At 44.7% G+C, this 24,862-nt stretch overlaps 1 protein-coding gene across 3 annotated transcripts in view; it reads left to right on the top strand.

The window, feature by feature from the left end:
- Positions 1–24,862, top strand: part of AK5 (adenylate kinase 5) — a 248,707-nt gene extending 223,845 nt beyond the window's left edge. For all 3 annotated transcript variants that reach the window (XM_047726753.1, XM_047726752.1, XM_047726754.1), the window contains 2 exons: positions 6,530–6,718; positions 23,509–24,862. In XM_047726753.1, the coding sequence (XP_047582709.1) occupies positions 6,530–6,718; positions 23,509–23,577 (258 nt within the window). In that variant the 3' untranslated portion in view covers positions 23,578–24,862. The remainder of the gene's footprint in view (positions 1–6,529; positions 6,719–23,508) is intronic.

The raw sequence follows: 24,862 nt of genomic DNA, 5'->3' as shown, positions 1-24,862 counted from the left end.
TAAGGAAATGATCCAATTTCATTTTTCTGCATGTGGCTGTCTAATTTTCCCAACACCATTTATTGAAGAGGCTGTCTTTTTTCCATTGGACATTCTTTCCTGCTTTGTCGAAGATGAGTTGACCATAGAGTTGAGGGTCCATTTCTGGGCTCTTATTCTGTTCCATTGATCTATGTGTCTGTTTTTGTGCCAGTACCATGCTGTCTTGATGATGACAGCTTTGTAATAGAGCTTGAAGTCCGGAATTGTGATGCCACCAACTTTGGCTTTCTTTTTCAATATTCCTTTGGCTATTCGAGGTCTTTTCTGGTTCCATATAAATTTTAGGATTATTTGTTCCATTTCTTTGAAAAAAATGGATGGTACTTTGATAGGAATTGCATTAAATGTGTAGATTGCTTTAGGTAGCATAGACATTTTCACAATATTTATTCTTCCAATCCAGGAGCATGGAACATTTTTCCATTTCTTTGTGTCTTCCTCAATTTCTTTCATGAGTACTTTATAGTTTTCTGAGTATAGATTCTTAGTCTCTTTGGTTAGGTTTATTCCTAGGTCTCTTATAGTTTTGGGTGCAATTGTAAATGGGATGGACTCCTTAATTTCTCTTTCTTCTGTCTTATTGTTGGTGTAGAGAAATGCAACTGATTTCTGTGCATTGATTTTATATCCTGACACTTTACTGAATTCCTGTACAAGTTCTGGCAGTTTTGGAGTGGAGTCTTTTGGGTTTTCCACATATAGTATCATATCATCTGCGAAGAGTGATAGTTTGACTTCTTCTTTGCCGATTTGGATGCCTTTAATTTCCTTTTGTTGTCTGATTGCCGAGGCTAGGACTTCTAGTACTATGTTGAATAGCAGTGGTGATAACGGACATCCCCGCCGTGTTCCTGACCTTAGCGGAAAAGCTTTCAGTTTTTCTCCATTGAGAATGATATTTGCGGTGGGTTTTTCATAGATGGCTTTGATAATATTGAGGTATGAGCCGTCTATCCCTACACTTTGAAGAGTTTTGATCAGGAAGGGATGCTGTACTTTGTCAAATGCTTTTTCAGCATCTATGGAGAGTATCATATGGTTCTTGTTCTTTCTTTTATTAATGTGTTGTATCACATTGATTGATTTGCGGATGTTGAACCAACCTTGCAGCCCTGGAATAAATCCCACTTGGTCGTGGTGAATAATCCTTTTAATGTACTGTTGAATCCTATTGGCTAGTATTTTGGCAAGAATTTTTGCATCTGTGTTCATCAAGGATATTGGTCTGTAGTTCTCTTTTTTGTTGGGTTCCTTGTCTGGTTTTGGGATCAAGGTGATGCTGGCCTCATAAAATGAGTTTGGAAGTTTTCCTTCTATTTCTATTTTTTGGAACAGTTTCAGGAGAATAGGAATTAGTTCTTCTTTAAATGTTTGGTAGAATTCCCCCGGGAAGCCGTCTGGCCCTGGGCTTTTGTTTGTTTGGAGATTTTTGATGACTGTTTCAATCTCCTTACTGGTTATGGGTCTGTTCAGGCTTTCTATTTCTTCCTGGTTCAGTTGTGGTAGTTTATATGTCTCTAGGAATTCATCCATTTTTTCCAGATTGTCAAATTTGTTGGCGTAGAGTTGCTCATAGTATGTTCTTATAATTGTCTGTATTTCTTTGGTGTTCGTTGTGATCTCTCCTCTTTCATTCATGATTTTATTTATTTGGGTCCTTTCTCTTTTCTTTTTGATAAGTCTGGCCAGGGGTTTATCAATCTTATTAATTCTTTCAAAGAACCAGCTCCTAGTTTCGTTGATTTGTTCTATTGTTTTTTTGGTTTCTATTTCATTGATTTCTGCTCTGATCTTTATGATTTCTCTTCTCCTGCTGGGTTTAGGGTTTCTTTCTTGTTCTTTCTCCAGCTCCTTTAGGTGTAGGGTTAGGTTGTGTACCTGAGACCTTTCTTGTTTCTTGAGAAAGGCTTGTACCGCTATATATTTTCCTCTCAGGACTGCCTTTGTTGTGTCCCACAGATTCTGAACCGTTGTGTTTTCATTATCATTTGTTTCCATAAATTTTTTCAATTCTTCTTTAATTTCCTGGTTGACCCATTCATTCTTTAGAAGGATGCTGTTTAGTCTCTATGTATTTGGGTTCTTTCCAAATTTCCTCTTGTGATTGAGTTCTAGCTTTAGAGCATTGTGGTCTGAAAATATGCAGGGAATGATCCCAATCTTTTGATACCGGTTGAGACTTGATTTAAGACCAAGAATGTGATCTATTCTGGAGAATGTTCCATGTGCACTAGAGAAGAATGTGTATTCTGTTGCTTTGGGATGAAATGTTCTGAATATATCTGTGATGTCCATCGTGTCCAGTGTGCCATTTAAGGCCTTGATTTCCTTGTTGATCTTTTGCTTGGATGATCTGTCCATTTCAGTGAGGGGAGTGTTAAAATCCCCTACTATTATTGTATTCTTGTCGATGTGTTTCTTTGATTTTGTTATTAATTGGTTTATATAGTTGGCTGCTCCCACGTTAGGGGCATAGATATTTAAAATTGTTAGATCTTCTTGTTGGACAGTTCCTTTGAGTATGATAGAGTGTCCTTCCTCATCTCTTATTATAGTCTTTGGCTTAAAATCTAATTGATCTGATATAAGGATTGCCACTCCTGCTTTCTTCTGATGTCCATTAGCATGGTAAATTCTTTTCCACCCCCTCACTTTCAACCTGGAGGTGTCTTCGGGTTTAAGATGAGTTTCTTGTAGGCAACATATAGATGGGTTTTGTTTTTTTTATCCATTCTGATACCCTGTGTCTTTTGATTGGGGCATTTAGCCCATTAACATTCAGGGTAAGTATTGAGAGATATGAATTTAGTGCCATTGTATTGCCTGTAAGGTGACTGTTATTGTATATTGTCTCTGTTTCTTTCTGATCTACTACTTTTAGGGTCTCTCTTTGCTTAGAGGACCCCTTTCAATATTTCCTGTAGAGCTGGTTTGGTATTTGCAAATTCTCTCAGTTTTTGTTTGTCCTGGAAGCTTTTAATCTCTCCGTCTATTTTCAATGATAGCCTAGCTGGATATAGTATTCTTGGCTGCATGTTTTTCTCATTTAGTACTCTGAATATATCATGCCAGCTCTTTCTGGCCTGCCAGGTCTCTGTGGATAAGTCTGCTGCCAATCTAATATTTTTACCATTGTACGTTACAGACTTCTTTTCCCGGGCTGCTTTCAGGATCTTTTCTTTGTCACTAAGACTTGTCAATTTTACTATTAGGTGACGGGGTGTGGACCTATTCTTATTGATTTTGAGGGGGGTTCTCTGAACCTCCTGAATTTTGATGCTTGTTCCCTTTGCCATATTGGGGAAATTCTCTCCAATAATTCTCTCCAATATACCTTCTGCTCCCCTCTCTGTTTCCTCTTCTTCTGGAATCCCAATTATTCTAATGTTGTTTCGTCTTATGGTGTCACTTATCTCTCGAATTCTCCCCTCGTGGTCCAGTAGCTGTTTGTCCCTCTTTTGCTCAGCTTCTTTATTCTCTGTCATTTGGTCTTCTATATCGCTAATTCTTTCTTCTGCCTCATTTGTCCTAGCAGTGAGAGCCTCCATTTTTGATTGCACCTCATTAATAGCTTTTTTTATTTCAACTTGGTTAGATTTTAGTTCTTTTATTTCTCCAGAAAGGGCTTTTATATCTCCCGAGAGGGTTGCTTTAATATCTTCCATGCCTTTTTCGAGCCCGGCTAGAACCTTGAGAATCGTCATTCTGAACTCTATATCTGACATATTACCAATGTCTGTATTGATTAGGTCCCTAGCCTTTGGTACTGCCTCTTGTTCTTTTTTTTGTTGTGAATTTTTCCGCCTTGTCATTTTGTCCAGATAAGAGTTTATGAAGGAGCAAGTAAAATACTAAAAGGGTGGCAACAACCCCAGGAAAATATGCTTTAGCCAAATCAGAAGAGATCCCGAATTGTGAGGGGGGAGAAAGGGGATAAAAAGGGGTTCAGAAAGAAAAAAAAAAAAAAAGAAACTATTAAAAAAAAAAGAAAGCCGATAAAGAAAAAATATAGAAAGAGGGAAAAAAATATATATATTAGATAAACTATTTAAAAAACCTTAAAAAAGAAAACGGTAAAAGTTAAAAAAATTTAGCAGAAGAAGTGAAAAAGAAAAAAAAATTGAAAAAGAAAAAATAAATTAACTGCAAGGCTAAAAAATCATGGGGAGAAAGCCATGAGTTCCGTGCTTTGCTTTCTTCTCCTCTGGAATTCCGCCGCTCTCCTTGGTATTGAAACTGCACTCCTTGGTAGGTGAACTTGGTCCTGGCTGGGTTTCCCGTTGATCTTCTGGGGGAGGGGCCTGTTGTAGTGATTCTCAAGCGTCTTTGCCCCAGGCGGAGTTGCACCGCCCTTACCCGGGGCCGCGCTGAGTAATCCGCTTGGGTTTGCTTTCGGGAGCTTTTGTTCCCTGAGCACTTTCCGTAGAGTTCCCGAGGACGGGAATGAAGATGGCGACCTCCCGGTCTCCGGCCCAGAGGAGCCGAGAGCCCGGGGCCCCACTCCTCAGTGCGCCCTCAGAGAACAGCGCCCAATGACTCCCGTCACCCTGGCCTCCGGCCGCGCTCCGAGCTGACCGAGCCTGCGACCGGTTCAAGGCAACCCGAGCTGAGAGTCACTCCTCGGCTCTGTCTCTGTAGCCGGCTTCCCCGTTCTAATACCGGTAAGCTCTGCGACACTCAGACACCCCCGATCCTTCTGCGACCCTGCGGGACCTGAGGCCTCGCTGACCCCGCCTGGGCTTCACCCCAGTTAAGCCTCTGGAGCGATGTCCCTCAGCGGAACAGACTTTTAAAAGTCCTGATTTTGCTCCGTTGCTCCGCCGCTCGCCGGGAGCCGGCCCCTCCCCCCGCGGTCTATCTTCCCGTCGCTTTGGATTCACTTCTCCGCCAGTCCTACCTTTCAGATAGTGGTTGATTTTCTGTTTCTAGAATTGCTGTTCTTCTCTTCAATCTCCCGTTGGATTTGTAGGTGTTTGCAATCTTTAGATAAGCTATTTAGCTGATCTCCCGCTACCCGAAGTAGTCTCAGCTGCTACTTCTCCGCCATCTTGACTCCTCCCCCCACTGAAACATTTCTTAATCACCTACCTACCACCTACAAGACTTGGGACCAGGTAGGAGTTAAGCACTCCTAACCCTGCAAAGAGAATGTAGTCTAATAGGAGAAATAAGCCTAATAGCTAACACTTATTGAGTTATCATATGCCAAACAGTGTTCTTACATTATTTTATTTAATTTTACTTAATCTTATTTTAATTTTACTTAATCTTTACAGCAGCCTGTGATATCCTCATTGTACAAATGAGAAAACGAGGGACACCTGACTGTCTCAGTCGGTAAAGCGTGCGACTCAATCTCAGGGTCGTGAGCTCAAGCCCCACGTTGGGCATGAAGCCTGCATTTAGAAAGAAAGGGGGGGGAGGTAAGAAAGAAAGAAAGAAAGAAAGAGACGAAGGAAGGAAGGGAAGGAGGAAGGAAGGAAAAGAAAATTGGGGTGCAGAAAAGTTGAGTGATACTTTCAGTTAATGATGGAGTCAGATAGCTTAAAATTACAATTTGTTACTTTCTATAATAGGGTTCTGGGGTTCGATGGGCCTGGCTGAATGGTTCTCATTTGAGGTCCTTTGTACAGTTGACTTTATACAGTCAGATAGTGGCTAAGGCTGGTGTACGTATCTGGAGCCAGGGTTGGGATGTCAAAAACGGTCAGGAGCTGGCCAGGCACCTCCGTTTGCAAGGCCTCCCTGAGTGGCTAGCTTGGCCTTCCTCATATCTCAGCAGTCAGAGTAGCTGACATCTTAGATGACAGCTGACCAGGCCCAAACTGCAAAATTTCTCATGATCTTGCTTCTAAGACCCTAAAGCATCATTTCCATTATATTCTATTCGTCCAAGTGGTTACAGGTCAGCTCAAACTCCAGGAGGTAGAGCTCTGGGCCCTGTGTCTCAGCAGGGGAAGAGCTTCGAGTACACCAAGGCAAGGAATTGATGAAGACCATCTTAGAGAAAGTCACCACACCTTAAGCAGCCTGACTCCAACCTTTGTACATTCAGTCTTTATGTTCCACAGACCCCACATCAGACAGACACAGGCACACCATGCTCCTAGTGGGGGCAAAGAAGGAAGTGATTGGCTCTGCCTCAGTGGGTCAGGGAAGTCTTCCCAGAGGAAACACCCATACTCATACACACACACACATATGTCCCCTTAGAGCGGAGGACAGATTGTGACTGCCTTAGGTAACATACTGCATGATCTCTATGTGTTGAGGTGACAATGGCCGAGGGCCAGAGGCAGCTCTGAGGCAGCATGTGGAAAGCCACCAATCCAGGAAACAGGAGCCATGAAGTCCAGGCTCAACTCTGCCACAGTGTAGTTCGGGGACCTTGAGAGGAACCAGGAGGCCAGGAGAAGAAAGAGCTAGAGGTCTTTCCAGAACATTACCGAGTGGAATTTCTGACCATATTGTGCTCCCCCACCCCCAGATCGGAGACCCGCACTTGGTGATCTGTATGGACTGCTCGGCAGACACCATGACCAACCGCCTTCTCCAGAGGAGCCAGGGCAGCCCTTGCGTGGAAGACAGCAGCACCATCGCCAAGCGCCTTGAAGCCTACTACCGAGCATCCATCCCTGTGATCGCCTACTATGAGACGAAAACACAGCTACACAAGGTGAAACGTTTCACTTCCCTTCCTCAAAATGAGCCAATAATCTTTTCTTTCTTTCTTTCTTTTTAAGAGAAAAGGGGGGGAAAGGGAAATTTCCATCCAGGGATCTAGGAATTAGAGCTGCAGACAGCTGCAAAGTTTCACCTTTGTATAAATCAAAATTAAAGAGCTGTCATCACACAAACCATAAAAAATTGGTCGTAGAGTTTTCACAGATGCCCTTATAGTTGCTGAACACAACTCCTTTTTCCAAAATAGAGAGAGGGAGGGCGGGTGGAAGGGTGGGGATGAGGCCTAGGTTCTGCCTTCTAGACCACAGCTGAATAGGGTGACCCAAAAGGTCTCTTCTAGGTTTAAAATTCAATGACTTGGAATTTCTAGATTTTTACACAGTTCATAATTGGCACTTGGATTTCTTACAGTAACTGTTATTGAGAAAAGCAGCCTACGGGGCCAAGAGAGCAGGGAGTTTGGTGCAACAGTGAAGACACTGGGGGGAAATGGGTCACGCCAACTTAATGATCGGAAGGGGTAATCCCTGGTGAATTACCATTCATTTTAACCCCTTCATCCTCTCATCTGATAAACATGTATGAAGCCCCTCCCGTCGGCTATCCATTGCCCTACTGGTTTAGATACAGATCATGGATGCAGTTCCTGTCCCCTCGAGCTACAGGTTTCAGTAGGAGAGATAGACAAGCCTCTGATCACGGTATGGGGTCAGAGTGAGCACAGAGGGAGATCCAGCAGCCCTTTCACCAGTCTACGGGGAAAGGAAAAGCATGAAGGAAGGTCACTGGTGGACAACTAAGCTGAGCCTCAAAGAGGGAGTGATGGGAGGGGAGCAGGGCACCCCACACAGAAGGACCCCCAAGGGGAAAAGCTCAGGAAGAAGGAAGAACTCAGCTTGGCTAGGACATAGAGTGCCAAGAAAAAGAGAAAGAAGAGATGGGGCTGGAGAGGGAAGAATGGACCAGATCAAGATGAACCTGAGTCAGAAGCAAGTAATGGTCCTGTGGTGGGTGGGAAGCGGCAGACACAGTCAGAAGGTAAGACAGAATGCTCAGTCCATCGAGCTGGCAGAGAATGGATCTGAGAAAACAAGGCTGAGAGACGACTCTCAGGGAGGCAGGGTGCCAAAGCACAGTAGAGAGCACGAACCACTACTTTCTATAGGTCACAGGAAGTCAGAGGAGGCCTCCATCAATAAATAACCAACTTGTCTGAGGCAGCTACATCATCCATTCCTTGGCAGAAACCAATGGTAATGAGTTCTCATCTTCTACACCTGTTAATGGTCCATTTTGCAGAATCCTAAGAACTTAGCCCTGGGAATAGAAGTCTGAAAGGTGTCCCTTGACGTAATACAGGGATGTCAAATATGGGGCATGAAAGCCCCCATCCCCAACTTCCCTCTCTGCAGCTGCTGATCCACTGGTCCCCGGGGCCCTGGGAGCCCTTGTTAGCGCAGCTCTCCAGGCAGCTCCTAGCAACTCACAGGACTTGATCTGCAAGAGGAAACCGATGAGCTGTGCTTTGTGTAACGTCCGACTGCCGCATAAAACAAACACTTACACTCAACACAAGCAAAAAAAAAAAAAAAAAAAAAAAAAAAAGTACATTATGTAAGAGCGGGGTCTTAAGAATTCAGGGTTGCAGAAGACTTTGTAAGATTAGTGATTTCCACCCTTCACGCAGCCTGGAACACACAAGAAAATTGTCCAGATAGAAGAGAATTTCTTCCACTTTTGATTTGTAGAGGTGAAAAAAAAAAATCCCTAAGTCATTCAGAGTTTAACCACTTACAGAGTCAGAAAAGCCCTTTATCTACCTCTGGTATCATTCCAGCCTGAGTTCTACACACTGACAGGTGATGGGTATATGGATACAGGACCGAGTTCTGGAATCCTCCTTAGAAATATCTAAGTTAATGGAAAATGAAGTTTCCGGTTCCATTTGACTCATCGCGTCTGCTTCCCCTGCATCTTGAGGATGCTGGCAGCCGGGTCTATGGTGAGGTCACATTTAGGATCCGCTTAACAAATATTTAAGCTGCTCCAGCCCTGACTTCAGAGCAGTGTAGCTCCAGCCTGCAGGACTCCCAGGGGACCTCTCAGAGGCGGTGCCTCTGCCCAAAGCTGGATGAACGAGCTCTGTCCCCGGCATGGCCTAGGGACAGCAGGGACCCTCAGAGTACTGGGCACAGGGAGGTGAGACTCGCTTGCAGGTGCCCCGTGGGGGGTGCCACAGCTGGGCCACAGAAGCGGGGACTGGAGGAGAAGCAGGGGCTGGTGACAGGCAGGCATGTTTTCCATGGGGGAAGGGGAAAGCCTCTGTCCCTTTGTGCTCCCCGGCTTCGGGGCTCCTGGCCCATCTTCTTGCAACAGCTTTATCTCCTCCTGGGTTCTGAGCGACAGTTTGCGGCTCATCCTTGGGATGCTCTTTGGAGGGTCAGCATCTCCTCCCCGTCCGGCTGGTGTATGGAGCCCCAGGCAGGGCTGTGTACCATCCAGGAGGGCCCCTGGATCATTTCAGGGGTTTTCTTAAAACTAGGTAGGAGTCGCGAAGGCACTCCAAGATGCAGACAAAACAAACCAGTAGCTCAGTGAGATTTACTGAACGAGAGCTCCATCATGGTCCCACCAAGAAGCAAATGGCCCTCCACCAGCGCCTCCTTCGGGCCTCCGGTTTGCCCGGGTGCGTGGGGGGTGAATCCGTTGGCTAACACCCCTGCCTGGTGACAGGCAGCCCTCTGGCCCGCAGCTAGCCCAAAAAGGGCCGTGAAATTTCAAACAAAGGTAACAAAGAAGCAAAATGGAATTGATACAACCACTGTCTCACTCTTTAAGCCCTTATGATGCCATCATTATACAAAACAGAACTTCTTAGAACATATACCTCGGGATAGAGGTGTATGTGAGACAAATGGATCCCCGGACTTCCCAGCTCTCTTCTCTCCCCTCATAAAGGCAGCTTTGCTCGGCATCTGAGAAAGAGCTAGAACAGAACTTTTCTTCATTCCGTTCTCTTCCTCCCTCAAGCTCTGGGCAGACATCAGTCATCAATTGTGGTGTGGCTTTCCTACCCAATCTGGACAGCTGCCTCAGAGACTTTCCCACAGGGGCAGGAACAGGGCCACACCCAACTCTCTAGAACCCACCCCTAAAAGGAAGCTTTTTTCCATTTCAGTGAGAGAATTCATTATTTAAAAAACAAAACCCAAAAAACTGAAATGTAGCATTTCAGGGTAAAAAGCATTGTACTTGGCCAAAGACCCCACAGAGAAAATTCCGTCTTGGGTACCAGGAAGCCTGAGGCACGGTGCTGTGGAGCTCTGTGAATCTGGATGAGTGATTTCACTGCCTAACCTCGCCCTTCTTCAGCCTAATAAGATGGATGGACAGAATAGGACCTCCTGGAATCCTCCAGGCCTATCACTATGATTCCTAGGAATTCGGAAAATAAATAAATATATGTTTATTATATGTTAATGTTATGTTAATATCACATAATATATATAATATAATATTAATATATGTGGTATAATTTTCTAATCATAAAAGTAACGCGGACTTATTTTAGTAAATATAGAAAGCTAGGCTCTTACGAAGTCTTATCACCACTCAGAGACACACATTCTGGAGTATTTCCTCCATATCCTCTTGCTGTAAATTTTTAAACATGACTATAACCATCAGTATATTGATTAACTAGGGCTCCTCGGTGGTAGGTAATAGGCACCAACTTCAGCTGGCCTAACCCAAAACACAAAACTTTAAATTATAAGGTGATGCAACCCACAGCTGAAACCCAGCAGGCCCAGGCAGGCTGTGGGACCAGGTCCCTCTGGCTTTGCACACATGCCTGCTTTCACTCATCCAGATTTTTCTTTCTCTGGCCCCGAAGCTAGAATATGGCCATCCTGCAAATTCCACATCCACGTGTTACCACAACAGTTCCAAATTCCAGACAGAAATGTTCTGACTGGCTTTGCTTTGCTCAGGGTCTCTCCCTGGTCCTGTCAGCTCTGGCCAGGCAGGTGGGGTCACATGGGACTTTTTCATTTGTTTGTGGATATTTTGTTGAGTGTGTACTACATGTCAGATACTGTTCTTGGTCCTGGGGATAGAGCAATAAACAAGAGAGACTGAAAAGAGAAAAATGTTAGACGAGAAAGTAAAGTAATTGCTAACAGGATAATCTCTATGAGTAAAATAAAACAGTGAGCTGCTGGTGGGGGCTGTATTTTAGGTGGGTGTTTGGGAAGTCTCTGAAGGGGCATTTGAATTAAAACCTGGCCCATATACACATGGCTACCTGGGACTCTTCCCTGGGAATTGGGTAGGTAAAATTCCCAGAAGAGAAGGGCTTGTTGTGAGTGGGGGAAAACCCCAGAAATAGCTACCTCAAGTGGCATAAACAGAATTGTATGAATTAATACTTTAGGCTTCTTTTTTTGACAAGTATAAAAGTAACAACTACTTTTTAAAAAGACACAAACTAGAAAATTCAGGAGTATAGAGATAAGAATCTTCCACCCAAACCACTAATGAACATTTGGGTATATTTTCTTACATTTGTTTTTCTCCACCTGTTGCATACTTTTTGCTCCTGGTATAATCAGCCCAGAAACGCCCCAGGCCATAGATGAAAGGGGCTTGATAACAGATGGTAACTGTCCCTGGGTTATTTATTAGTCTTAATCAATTTAAAACGGGGGGGGGGGGGGGCAATGACTCCGTAAACACGCATTTCACAGATGCAGGAAATCAAGTTCCTTGGCAACTCTCTCTGACAAGTCAAGGTTTTTGCTCGCACATTCTGCTGCTGTGGTGTCCCATCTTCATAAATAGTTTAGCCATTTTTAGTAAGTCCTGAAATAGAGCAATATCCATTGTTGTTCTGGGGAGTCATCCAACCTGGCAGGGGACTTTTTGTGACCTGAGGGAGAAAGAATGAGAAAGGCAGCGGCTGGCACGCCCGGAAGGGAGGGGACACGGAAGGCATGGGAAGGTCAAACTTCATTCTCCACAACCCTTGGTGGACTGGATTCCAAAGTTCGGAATCTAACACAAGTGAAGGAAAGCCCAGATTACCTTTATCCCCTGAGTTCTCCATACTTGAGGTCTTAATTTCGATTCTTCTTTCAGTTGACTAAAATAACTCTTTAGTTCATTTTTTTCTGTGAATATCTGAGAATGTTGTTATAGTGGCTTTACACACCAGTGACGGCTTCACTGGGTATAACATTTGGGTCATAATATTTTTCTTTCTTTTTTTAAAGATTTTATTTATTTATTTGAGAGAGAGAGAGAGAGAGCACAAGCAGGGGGAGCAGCAGAGGGAGAGGGAGAAGCAGGCTCCCCGCTGAACAGGGAGTCAGACACAGGGCTCAATCCCAGGACCCTGGGATCATGACCTGAGCCACCAAGGGGCCCAGTCATAAAATTTTTCAAACAGCATCAGAAAACATCACTCCATTGTTTTTCACACATTGTATTGTGGAGGGAAGGGCAGACACAGATTTGGAAGTCAACTTTTTTCCAGCTGCTTTCTTTAAATATATTGGGGCTTGGGTTTTTGTTTGTTTTTAATTTTTCCACGTCATTCAAAACTTGTGTCCAGATTTCAGTCTGCCTTCACTGCCTTGCACTGGCACAGACACCTTTTTTTTTTAACTCGAGAATTTTCTGTAATAATCCTTTGATTATTTTTGATGTACTTCTATTCCTTGTTCTCCTCAAAATTCCTCAAAAAACCCTAAAATTCTTAGATCTCTGTTCCTTCTCTACTAGGTCAGTCCCAAAGAAATGCAAATGTGACCCCATGTGTAATTTCAAGTTTCCTATAGCCACATTTTTAAAAAGTCAACAGAAAACAGGTGACCCTGATTTTATGAAGTCTTTGCAATCCTTGTGTCTTTCACGGACAGCACGTCTCAGTTCAGAATAGCCACACTTCGGGGCTCAAGAGCAACCTGGAGCCATGACTTCCACCTTGGAGAGCAAAATTCTGTATCTATAACCCACCCCGTAACTGTCATTTCTGTGCTCTTGACTTTCTAGGAAAAAATCCCAAATGTGTTTCGTACCTTTCCGGTTCAAATTTCCACACTATCGTTCCTGCTCCCAAGCTACTGACATTGATCTTAGTGCTCAGGTGCCTTTCCCGTTGGCCCCAGCTCAGGTTTTTCGTCTCACGCTGTTGCCTTCTCACCACACCTGTTCTCACATCATGACTGTCTGTTCTTACATCACAACAATCACATCTTCTTACGTTTGGTCTCCACTGGCCACAGTATGCAGCCATTGCCCCTCCTGTGTGTCTGTGGAACACGGTGTCTTTCGCCAGCTTCGTATTTGTCACGAGTTATTATCCTGACTTCTCTACATGTCTGCGGCCACCAGGAGAAAGTAAATTCTGGAGCGGGAAGCATGATGTCTGTCTTGTTCATGGCTTTATCCCCGGGCACGATGCCTGGCATGAGAAAAAAAAAAGTCCTCAATAAATATTTATTGTTGAGTATTCAAAAAATCATATTTAAAAATTTTCTAGTTCCTCTAGGATATATTATCAGAGCTCTTCTTTCCTTCTGAATCTCTGCAAATGCATGCCCTTTGCCTGTTTCTAGAGTGGTTTTCCCCAGAAACCTCAGTTTGTCTTAAGTTTACTCATCCTCTGTTGTGGCGATCTACTGCTGCATGACAAACAACTCCAAAACTTAGTGGCATAAAGCACAGTGGTGGCAGGGCCTAGCTGCTACAAAGAAGACATGTTTTAGGCAATACTCATGTGTATGGGCAAAAAAACTCGAGGACTGTATTTGTGACTATTTGTATAACAGGTTATTTTAGTTTCTGTTCTGTGGCAAGTGTAAAGCATTCCAACAAAGGGTTTTAATGTAGTTTTTTTTTTTTTTTGCACCCATGCTGTTGATTGCTAAATGTAATAGTCTGATCATGACGCTGAATAAATGTGTCTTTAAAAAAAAAAAAACTTAGTGGCATAAATCAACAGCTGTCACTTGCTTCAGGGGTTTGGAAGAAGCTGGAACTTTCTACCAGAGCACCTACTTGTGGCCTCTCTAGAATGGCTAGCACTTGTCACAGCTCAGTTCCTGGGTTCCGGGGTAGGGCCCCAGCGGGAGCCTCCAGTGAGTGAGGGTTCCAAAACACCAAGGCAGGAGCTGTGAGGCATCTTCTGGCCAAGCCTGGGCATGGCGTCACTCCTACCGCGTTCTACTCGTTACAAGATTGTCCCTAAGGCCAGCCCAGGTTCAAGGGGAAAAGGGTTCTTTTTTTTTTTTTTTAAGATTATTTATTTATTTATTTGACAGACAGAGATCACAAGTAGGCAGAGAGGCAGGCAGAGAGAGAGGAAGGGAAGCAGGCTCCCTGCTGAGCAGAGAGCCCGATGCGGGACTCGATCCCAGGACCCTGAGATCATGACCCGAGCCGAAGGCAGTGGCTTAACCCACTGAGCCACCCAGGCACCCGGGGAAAAGGGTTCTATTTCGTCTCTCGATGAGTGAGGAGCAAGGTCATGTTCAGGAGAGTATGTATGGTGGGAGATGTTGTTTCAACTCTCTTTAGAAACTATAATCTGCTACGTTCTTAAATTTGGGGGTGGAGTGGAAGGGAATCTCCTGACCCACAAGACATGCAGGCGATCCTTCATGTCACGTGATGTGTGCTCGAGGACCAATGGCACTCAGGACTGGTCCTCTTGGGTCTTGTGCTGGAAGGCAGGCTGAGGTACATTCGGGAGGCTCACACCTAACATGGGATTTCGGGGCTGAGAGGTGCTGAGCAGGGACCACCATCAGACCAAGATGCACTTGACCTGTGTGCCTCTTTCTGCTTCTCCTCCTACGCCAGATCAGTCCTTCTAGTTTGGGGTGTGTTCCCCACTCTCTCCTTAGTCATTCTTTTGGTAACACAGTCTTAAATGAGATTTAGAGAAGGTGTCCTGGTGGGGCTTAAGGAGAACAGCTCTTGCCTTTTGAAGTTGTGACCCCACAGCAGAAGGATAGACGCCTGCTTTTCTGGTTATTTTCTAAGACAGGAGCAGATTACGGAACCTAATTCCACTGACAATAAGTAGCAATTCATGTTTTTAGAACTCCTGTGACCATTCACCTTTTTCTGGGTCTCCATGGGCATTTTAGTGGGAAACTGGGAGAGGCTTGCCAGATCCCATGTCCCAGGAGGTTGGGGGAGGGGCCTCTCTTCAGATTCTGTGAAGATCAAACAGACTAAGGAGAAAAAAGCATCAGTCGGTGATTCAGTAGCCCCAGGTGTGTTAAAATTGTCAAGTGTTCACATTGGTGGCCAGGATTAGATTTATTTCAAAGGATTTTTTTGATTACCAAAGTAATGAGCGCTTACTATAATAAGCAAAGAGTAGAAGTGTCTAAGTTATGTATATATATAATGTATGTATAGATGCATATATTTATAAATAAGACAACTAGCAAAGCTCCCTCCAACCTTACTTCCCTCAGATAACCAGTGTGAGTGGTTTCCTGTGCATCTTTCCACCTCCCCTCCCTATCCCTCTTCTTCCTCCTTCTTTCCCTGTCTCTCACAGTCTCCTGTCTCACTCTCTTACCCTGACCATCCACACTGTATAGACCATCACCTCCCCCGACCGCGGCCAGGATGGAAGGTTCTGATTTCATGAAAATCCTACTGTCATGTACATGTTTCTCTGAAACACCTGGCAGCCCGTACACATCACAATGATGTTTTCCTGCTACTAGCTATGAGGCACTCTGTAAGGCGAAACATTCTATAGTTTCTCCGGCTGGTTTGTTTCTGGTGTGTTTTGTCCCCTACTAACAAGTGGGCAGTAAACATGAACACCCTTATTTAGGCTTTTGTTTCTTCTAAGAGAGATTGTTTTCAGCAGAGGCTTTTTTAACCCATTCGCCTCCACTTCCCTTTCTCTCCCTGGCACTGAAAGGTTTTTTGAGTCCAGGAAAGCTCTGGGATTTCCCACTTCCCAAGTGCTTGGCCTCTCCTCTCCAGGCCCCCCAGCGGAGCTGGCATCTCAGTTCCGGGAGCAGAGCCTCCCCGGGTTCCGGCTGGGCCTGCCCGGGTTGAGTGCCAGTAGCGACAAGGATTTGGAGACGGCGCTCCCTCCTGCCCGCCCCGCGTAAAGAAAGGTGCACGAAGGGGCAGGTGACTTCCAGGAGCCCTAGGGTTCTGTCTTCCGCCTTGACAAATGAGGCATAAATCTTGCATCTGTCTCTGAGAGACAAGAAACTAACTCATTCTTTGTGACTCTGCTTGAACAGTCTCCTCCGCACCCGCCTCCCTCCCTGATCCTCTGGCCCGCGCCGGATCTCCGCGAAGAGCTTTGGATTCCGAGCAGAATTCTTGGCTCCCGGTGTCCTGTGGAAATGAGCTGTGCTCACAGCATGTTGGTATCCTCCCAGAACAGCAGGTAGAAGAGACCGCCAGACCCTGTCCTCTTCTACACACTTTCTTGATTTCCTTCTCTGTGGTTGCTCCCACCACAGGGCAGGTCTTACCTTTGCCCAGCTCAGCCCTGTCCCTTCGCTGGGCTTCACTTGAACCCACAACGTCTCCAGGGGCCACTGCCAGGGATTCTCCCTGCAGAGAACTGGCGCGGTTTCCTCTAAGGTTCTTGACACATTCAGCAGACATTTACGGGGCATCTGTAATGCCCACGGCATGGTGCTCCATGCCAGGAATTCCAAGAGGAAAAGAGACCCAGGAAAGGCAGCACCACAGCAAGGTGGTAAATACAGCAACAAGTTTTACAGAATGTTCTGGGTCTTTGGGAGCACAGGGCCCGGAAAGGTAGGTAAAGGCTTCAGAGACAAAGAGGATATTTGGGCAGGTCCTAAGGAGAATACAAGTTCTGACAGGCAGAGGGGAAGGGGACAAAGGCCCTGACACATGAAAGCGGCCAGTAATGTTAGCACGGGACTGCGATGGCAAGCGGATGAACAGCAGTATGGGGACACTAGACCAGAAAGCAAGGTTTACGAAAGACTTGAAGGACCTGGATCCATTCCTTCACTCAACAAATTTGCTAGTGAAGCCTGGTCCAGAAATAGAACGTGGGCCACATACAAAGGATTTAACAATTTCCTAGTAGTCGCATTAACAAGAAAAAAGCAGAAAGAAATGAAATGAATTTAATGACATACTTTATTGACCCCAATACATCCCAAGTATTAGCTTTTCAACACCTGGTCAATATACAAATTACGTGATATGTTAAGATATTTTGTAATATGTTTTCAGTATCTGGTACATAAGCATAACTCAACTCAGATGCTAAATCTGATTTCTGGAGAAATCAGAAAATCTGAAGAAATTCTTCAGAAATCGTAGATTGTATTTGTATTTCATCAAATTTATGGTTAAGAAGGTAGGTTTCATATACTCAAGTTGTTCCATTATATTTTTGAATTTTCCAATAACTGAGTCAAGTACCACTTAAGTTAGATTGATCTTTTTTTTTTTTTTCCCCAAAGATTTTATTTTTATGACAGAGAGAAGGAGAGAGCACAAGCAGGGAGAGCAATAGAGGGAGAGGGAGAAGCAGGCTCCCTGCGGATGGGGCTTGATCCCAGGACCCTGGCCCGAGCTGAAGTCAGTAGCTTAACTGACTGAGCCACCCAGGCATGCCTAAAAGTTAGATTGATTTTAATTACATAGCATTAAAGTTTCAGTTCCTCAGTGCTAGCCACTTATAAGTGTTCAGGAGGCCCCTCAGACTCCCGCATTGGATAACACAGTTCTAGACCATCCTAGAAAGTCTGACCTAAAAAATGCTGGTATTTTAAATAGGAAAATGACCGATCAGGTAGGTCTTCGAATTTTTTTGATGTCTACGAAAAAGAGCAGTCATTCAAAGTTAAACTGCAGGCAAATTTCGAAGGAAGAGGAAAAGAAGGAAAGATTTTCAACTTAACTTTTTAAATGGACAAACCATGCTGGGACTTTGGGAAGTCCTATGTGCGGAGAAGCCATTCATAGGCAGACTATAAATCGTTTTTAAATTGTTGCTACTGCTTGTCTTTAAAGCCCTCTAGAGCAGAGGCATCCGAAGGCCTCTTTCCTAAGGCCTTGAGGAGGTGAGCTCTGTGGTCTGACCGGAATTTCGAAATGAAGGGCTCCCCAGAAGCATCGTTTACATAACCCTAACTTTCCAAGACTGCAGCGACCGCGGGGCCCCAGACGGCGTGCAGGTGCTGCATATTAAGGGCTTGCCCTTGCCGAGCATCGTCTGGCAGTGAGGGGTCCTCGTGGTGGGGGGCTCCGTCTGACTCGGGGGAGGAGGAGATTAAAAGAGGAAGAAGGTGGCGCACACAGCAATCATAAACCACTCAGTGGCAGCTTGGGTTTGTCCCAGAAGCCCCATGGCGCCAGGATGTGAAAAACAAAAGTAAAACTCAAGCAATGTTTGTAACAGCCTGGGAAATTTCAGGAGAAATGCAACTAGATCCCGCAGTGTTTGAACCAGCCCACTGTTCTACGGTTTGCAAATTCACAGAACTAGAGGGAATAGACAAAATGTGCATTTCCTAAGGCAACGTAACTGCTTTCCTAACTTAGCAATATGTTCTGCTGACTGCTGGGAAATAGTATCACTGCTCTCTTTTGAGAAGTCAGGTGAAAACTCCACAGAGATTCGACCATATTTCCTGTTCACTTGGTCTTAGCTTCTTTTACAGAGGAAAAAAAATTACAAATACATGCATACGTATATACATATATATAAATATATATATATATTTTTTTCCATCCTATACTGATCACTTACTGCAGGCTTTTATATCAAGTCTCAGATCCAAAAAGATAGGTTCTTAAAGTCAAAAGCAAATCCACTTACCTAGGTTTCAATTACATTAAATACATTAAAACCTCACACATGCTGACTTTGCGGAGTCAGAACTGGAGGTCTTGAGGGGAAAAGGACGTTGTGAAGCTTACTTTAACTCTTCACGGGAAAAGAGAGCTGCTAGAAAATACTACAGCATAAGCATTGATTACGGAGCAAAACCTTTCGGGGGATGTCTTATTTTCAAGTGTGCACGATTGCTGAGGAAGCCCCCTTCACACAAAACAGTCAGGACCCAGGATTCTTATCTGTTCACTAGGATGTTCAACACGAGCAGCTTGATAGCCGGTTTCAATGTGTGAAAGTTGTAAGCACGGAGGATAGCTCCTGTAAAACTTAAAATGCACCCAGTAAGTTGGCTCTTTCCCATTTCCTTTGAGTTAGAGTAATATATGAAAACATCAAAGTCACTTAACCGTTCCCTTAAAATATTCTCCGTGTGGGAATTCACTGAGAAGGGGGACCAGAGACCTGCCCCATCTGCCACTAACATGGTCACGGACAGTGTAAACAATGAGCCCTGTGTTTAGGGACTCTAAACCTTGTCACCCACCGCCCCCCTACGGGGGAGGGAACCTGAGAGGGGGCAGGGAAGTGTGTGAACACCTTTTCCTCCTTCAGGGTTCGATAAGCAAGGGCGGTTCCGGAGGGCAGGGATAGAGGCAGGTTTGCTGAAAAGGGATGTTTAGGAGGGCAGACACTCATTCCAAGGCGTGTCTTGTACATTCAGGTTAAAGGTAGTAAGGCATTATGGGGCAGTCAAAAGGAAAAGGAATGAGGTACTGATACCCACTAAAACAGGGATGAACCTTGACAACATGGTGCTTAGTGAAAAAAGTCACAAAAAAACATTTACTGTGTGAGTCCTTTTATGGAAAATGTCTGGGAACAGGCAAATCTCATCCTGAGCTATTTTTCCAGCCTCCTCTTCTCCTTCCCCCAAACCAAGCAGCATTCGCTCGGTCCTCAACACATGGCCCCTGTTCCTGAAGAATCCACGTGCTTCCAGATCCCTAGCCCTTTGCACATGCCAGTTTCTCCACAGAGAAGGTGCTCATTCTTCATCCTCTTCAGATGCAGATCTACTCCTGTAGGCCCAGCTTGACTGGCAATACCCAACGGTCCTGATGCCCACCGGTGGGTACCTCGCCACCACGGAAATATGAACCGCGATTTGGAATAGCCTAGAGTATCAGAGCTGGAACCAAACCTGGAGGTTACCATGTCTGACATCAGTCCCTTTACAGAATAGAGGAGGAAACTGAGGCGTCAAGAGGATGAACGGCTGGTCTGAGTCCTGAAGCTCACGAGAGATAGTACCATGTTATCATTGCTCCCAGCACAGCATCCTTTGCCTTACACTTCAGTCCTCTTGCAATTTTTTGACTAGGCAAATATTTACCAATGACTTTTATGTACCTGTGATTGTATCAACTCATACTTCATGTAACAGAATCTGTCGGCCTCTTTATGGTCAACAGAGGTTCACCATTCCAGCTTCACTTTTTGCTGCCTCAACCGAATTCAACCATGCAGCCAGTTTGAATTGGGTGACCACAGTATCATGTCGTTGACAAGTGCAAGGACTTTAGAGTCAGAGACCTGGGTTGGTTTTTTTGGTTTTTTTTTTTTTAAAGATTTTATTTATCTGAGAGAGAATGAGTGAGAGAGAGCATGAGAGAGGAGAAGGTCAGAGGGAGAAGCAGACTCCCCAGGGAGCTGGGAGTCCAATGCGGGACTCGATCCTGGAAGTCCGGGATCATGACCTGAGCCCAAGGCAGTTGCTCAACCAACTGGGTTTTGACCAGGTCCCTGCCACTTACTTAGCTATATGACCGTGGGAAGTTTAATTCATCTTTCAGAGCCTCAGTTTTGTCATGTGTGAAATTGGGATGACAGTATCTGTCCTCCAAGATCATTAGCAGAATTACCTGACGGTTGAAAAGCATTTATGCTGGGGAGCAGGGAACGGAATGAGGGGGCAAGTGAGGAGGGGAGGGGCTGAGGAAGGAAGAGAGGGAATAGGAGAGTCAGAGAGGGGATGATGGAGGGCTAGAGAGAGGATGAGAGAGAGAGAGAGAAGGGAGTTAGCAAGCAAGGGCAGAAGTGGAAAAACATTTTATTAAAAATAAATTCATTTCTTAATTAAAAATAAATAAAAGCACTTACGTTTCATCATTGGTAAAGTTTATCATTTTAGATGATGGTGATGACAACTTCCCTCAGGAAACATCCCTGCCCGGCGCTCCTTATCCACAAGCTCCTAGACTTACCTCAACACAGTGGCGATTCCTGGTCATTCTTTGTCTCTGCCCTTGAGCTGGCAGCTCCGTGAGAGCAGGATCCTTTTGTCCTGTTCAGCCCGGCTTCTCCAGCACAAAATATATCGTTAGCACCCAGGAAATGTTTGTTGGTTGAAAGGAAAAGGAAGGAGAGGTAAAGCAAGAGGCAAGAGGCTGTGAGGGACACAAACATCCCAGGTGGAAAGTCCTCACTCTCCTGTAAGGACCGGGGACGACACATTTACTGGGGGAGGGGCGCTCAATTTTTTTTAAAAATTTTTATGTTTTCGTTTTCGTGAGATACATCATACACAGTATTGCAAAAGCAGTGCATATGGTCTGAAGAATTATGAAACGAACACCGTGTAATCACATGGGTCCAGAAGCTCCCCCTGGTCGCCCCAGGTCACCTCTTCCTTCTTCTCTCCAAGAAGTGGTCACTTTCCTGATGTTTATGATAACCATCCTCCAGCTTCCCTCTCTGATTTACCACTCACGGACAGATCTCTAACCGACCCAGTTTCGCATTGTGTGTTCTTGAATTTGATGTAACTAGGATTGTACTGTATGCATATTCTGAGACTTGCTTCTTACTCTCGCTGCAACTTGGGGAGATGAACCCCTGCTGCTGACTGTAGCCGTCGTGTTTCTTCCATCACTGTCCTGTTCCATCATGCGGCTCTGCCCCATTGGTCCATCTACTGCTGATGGACTTCTGCAGTCCTTCCAGTTTGGGGCTATTGCAAACAACCGTCTATAAACATTGTTGTTATCTATTTTCTGGGATATTTAAATGTGGTGGGGTTTTTTTGGTGGGTGGCGGGGAGGGGGCGGGGGGTGAGTTGAGAATTTATTTTACCTTCAGGATCTGTGAAGTCCCCAGTGTTGTGAAATCGAAAGTACTTTGCACGAAGAAAGTAGACAGGAGTGGAAGAAATCAGGGTTTTTCCGAGTGTGGTCCGAGATGACCCACGGCAAAATCATGTGGAGAATGTGGTAAATATGCAGATTAGAAGGCCCAGCCCAACCCTAGCAAATGAGAACGTGTGGAGATGAAGCCTGAAATAGTAGCATCCTAGCAGGCTCGCTGCCCAGCCCCCGAGTCGGAGGTGGGGTCACCAGGCCTCCTCTTCGAGTGGCTGACCCAGGTGTGGCAGGACACCCCTCAGTAGCTGGGACAGTGTTGGGAAATTCTGAGTGAGGAAGGGGCAGTAGTGTCTTCATGCCCAGGAAATCAGCTCCCTCCCAGTCTCCTCTGTGCCGTGGGCCCCTCGCTGGGGTGTGCCAACAACCGGCTGAGGTCCCAGCTTTCGCTTTCTTCTCTGCAGTCCCGCCCCATGCCCCAATCCCGTCCTGCACCAAATGCTCTGCAACACTCAGAAGTCTTAACTCATGTTTCCACAAGCCTCAACAATACTGTACCTCAATAAGGCACCTTGTTTTTGTTTTAAATAGATTGAGTCTTAAATCACAGCCAAACTGAACGTAAAGTACAGAATTCTTATATACCCTTGTCCCCAGACACAACACAACCTCCCCCACAATCAACATCCTACACTAGCATCCCATGTCACTATCAATGAACATACACCAACACATCATTCTCACCGAAAGTCTGGGTTATGTCAGGGTCCACTCTTAGTGTTCACGCTCAATGGATTTTGACAAATATATGATGATATGTATACACCATTAAGTTGCATTATCATAGAAATCCTCCTTATTCCACCCATTCTTTCCTCTCTCCCCACAACTCAGTCTGCTACTGTCTCCACATTTTTGCCTTTTTCATAATGTCATATGGTATGTGGCCTTCTTAGAGAGGCTTCTTGGAGTTGGAAATACAAGTTTCCCCCAAGTCTTTTTATGGCTTGGTGACTCATCTGAGTGCTACACATCCCACTGTCTGGATACCACCGTTCACCCACTCCGCTAATGAAAGCTTAGCTTCTAAGTTTTGGCAATTATGAATAAAGCTCCTATAAACATCCATGTGCAAGTTTTTGTGTGGACATGAATTTTCAGATCCTTTGGGTAAATACCAAGATGCACAATTCCTGGGTTCTATGGTTAAGAATGTTTAATTTTATAAGAAATTGCCGAAGTGACTTCCACAGGGGCTGTACCATTTTGCATTCCCATCAGCAAAAGAATGAGCATTCTTGTCGCACCACACTTTCACCAGCCTCTGGTGGGTTTTGGATTTTGGCCATTCTAATAGGTGTGTAGTGGTAGCTCCCTGATGTTTTAATTTGGACAAACCTGGTTTTTAAACAACTCCTCACTTTTCCTCTGTGGTTCTGGGCTCTATTTTAAAACTGCACAGCAAGTTATGAGCAGGTAATTATTATTAGAAATGGTCTTATCTACAAATATTTCTTAAGACTAACTTTCTAGAGGCACCTGGGTGGCTCAGTCAAACGTCCAAGTCTTGATTTCGGCTCAGGTCATGATCTCAGGGTCCTGAGACCCAGCCCAAGTCAGGATCCTTGCTCAGCAGGGAGTCGGTTTCAGATTCTCTCCCTCTCACTTCCCTCTCCCTACGCTCTTGTGCTTTCTAATTAAGATCTTAAAAAAAAAAGAAAGAAAAAGGAAGACTAACTTTCTCTTTTTCTTTTCCCTTTAATATAGGTAAATGCAGAGGGGACGCCAGAGGAAGTTTTTCTTCAACTCTGCACAGCTATTGACTCTATTTTCTGAAGGCAAAAAAGCATGTACATTAAGCAGAGTGGAAACAGAAAAAAATATTAAAAGGTTCATCCCTTAACACAGTATGTTTCAAGTTCAACCTTTTGTGCCCCCCGCCCCAATCCTAACATTGCTGTTTGCTTCCCAACTTGACCTGAGAGGTGTCTGGAAATCATGCATGATGTATTCCGTATGATCCATGTGCGATCTTCCTCACTCACACAGCTGTCTGCCCCCCAGCACGCACACGTCTCTGTCATCTCGGCCACACCTCAGAGCTGCTAGCAGTGCCAGTCTGTGTCAGTGGTGCCCTCAGGACTCGCTGGAGTCTGACCATTTGGTTTCTCTCTGTCAAGCCGGGGGTTAGCGTCCCTCACTCCCCAGCACATTTTCCTTCCTCATCCCGAGACTGACATGCTGTTGCCTGACGAAGGGTCTCCCATCTGAGGGGCAGGCCTGGGCGTCTCCTCTGTGGCTCTTTCCTCAAGTGTCATCCACTAGTAGTAGCTCAGAGCCAGAGAGACTGGGTTGACAACTCCAATTGTTTGATAATAAGTTTGATTAAATTTGGTAGAAATAATACAATGTGAAATTGTATAGCTTTTCCAAGACCGTAAAACCCAGACTAGTCACCAGTAACACGTGTCCATTCATTTTTTGGAAATAGGCTACTTGGAAGGCTGTCAGAATGGCTAAGAAAACAAACCTGGTAAACTGTCTAACCTAATCTCTTTTATACCCGGTGGTGCATTTCAGCAACGGTACATTAACACCAATGACCAAACGGAACTTTAAAGCAGGAGGTGATTTGTTAACTGCATTCACCTAATGTCAGCTTATAGTTCTGATTTCACAGGATCACCTATTTACTTATTGTTACTGCCAAGCAAGTAAGGAACGAAGTAACAGTAACCAAACGGATGTGGGTGGGAGAGGCTATCAGTACATGATGTATAACTGATCCCAGGGCTACATTCATTTCATGTAAGCCTTTAACAGGGCTGTGCAAACCTTATCATATCCATATGTAAAATTGTGTTTTCCTTGCTTCAAGCCAGTGAAGTTTGGGTTCTCCTTTGTGCAGTTAGTTGCCAAATCAGAGCTTCTTATATATTCTACTGAAATATTTGCATCTTCCATTCAGTCACTACAAAAGACCATAGTTTCAGTTTGCATGACTTTTTTTCCCCTTCAGTGGTTGTGCTGATAAGGATCCAATTCTGGGACAGAATTGTATTTTTAAAGTCATTTTTTTTTAAATGGATATGTACAAATAAAATAAATGGAACACACAAAA

This window comes from Lutra lutra, chromosome 4, assembly GCF_902655055.1.
Source record: "Lutra lutra chromosome 4, mLutLut1.2, whole genome shotgun sequence".
Lineage (NCBI taxonomy): Eukaryota > Metazoa > Chordata > Mammalia > Carnivora > Mustelidae > Lutra > Lutra lutra.
This window is presented reverse-complemented; position numbering and strand designations above follow the sequence as displayed.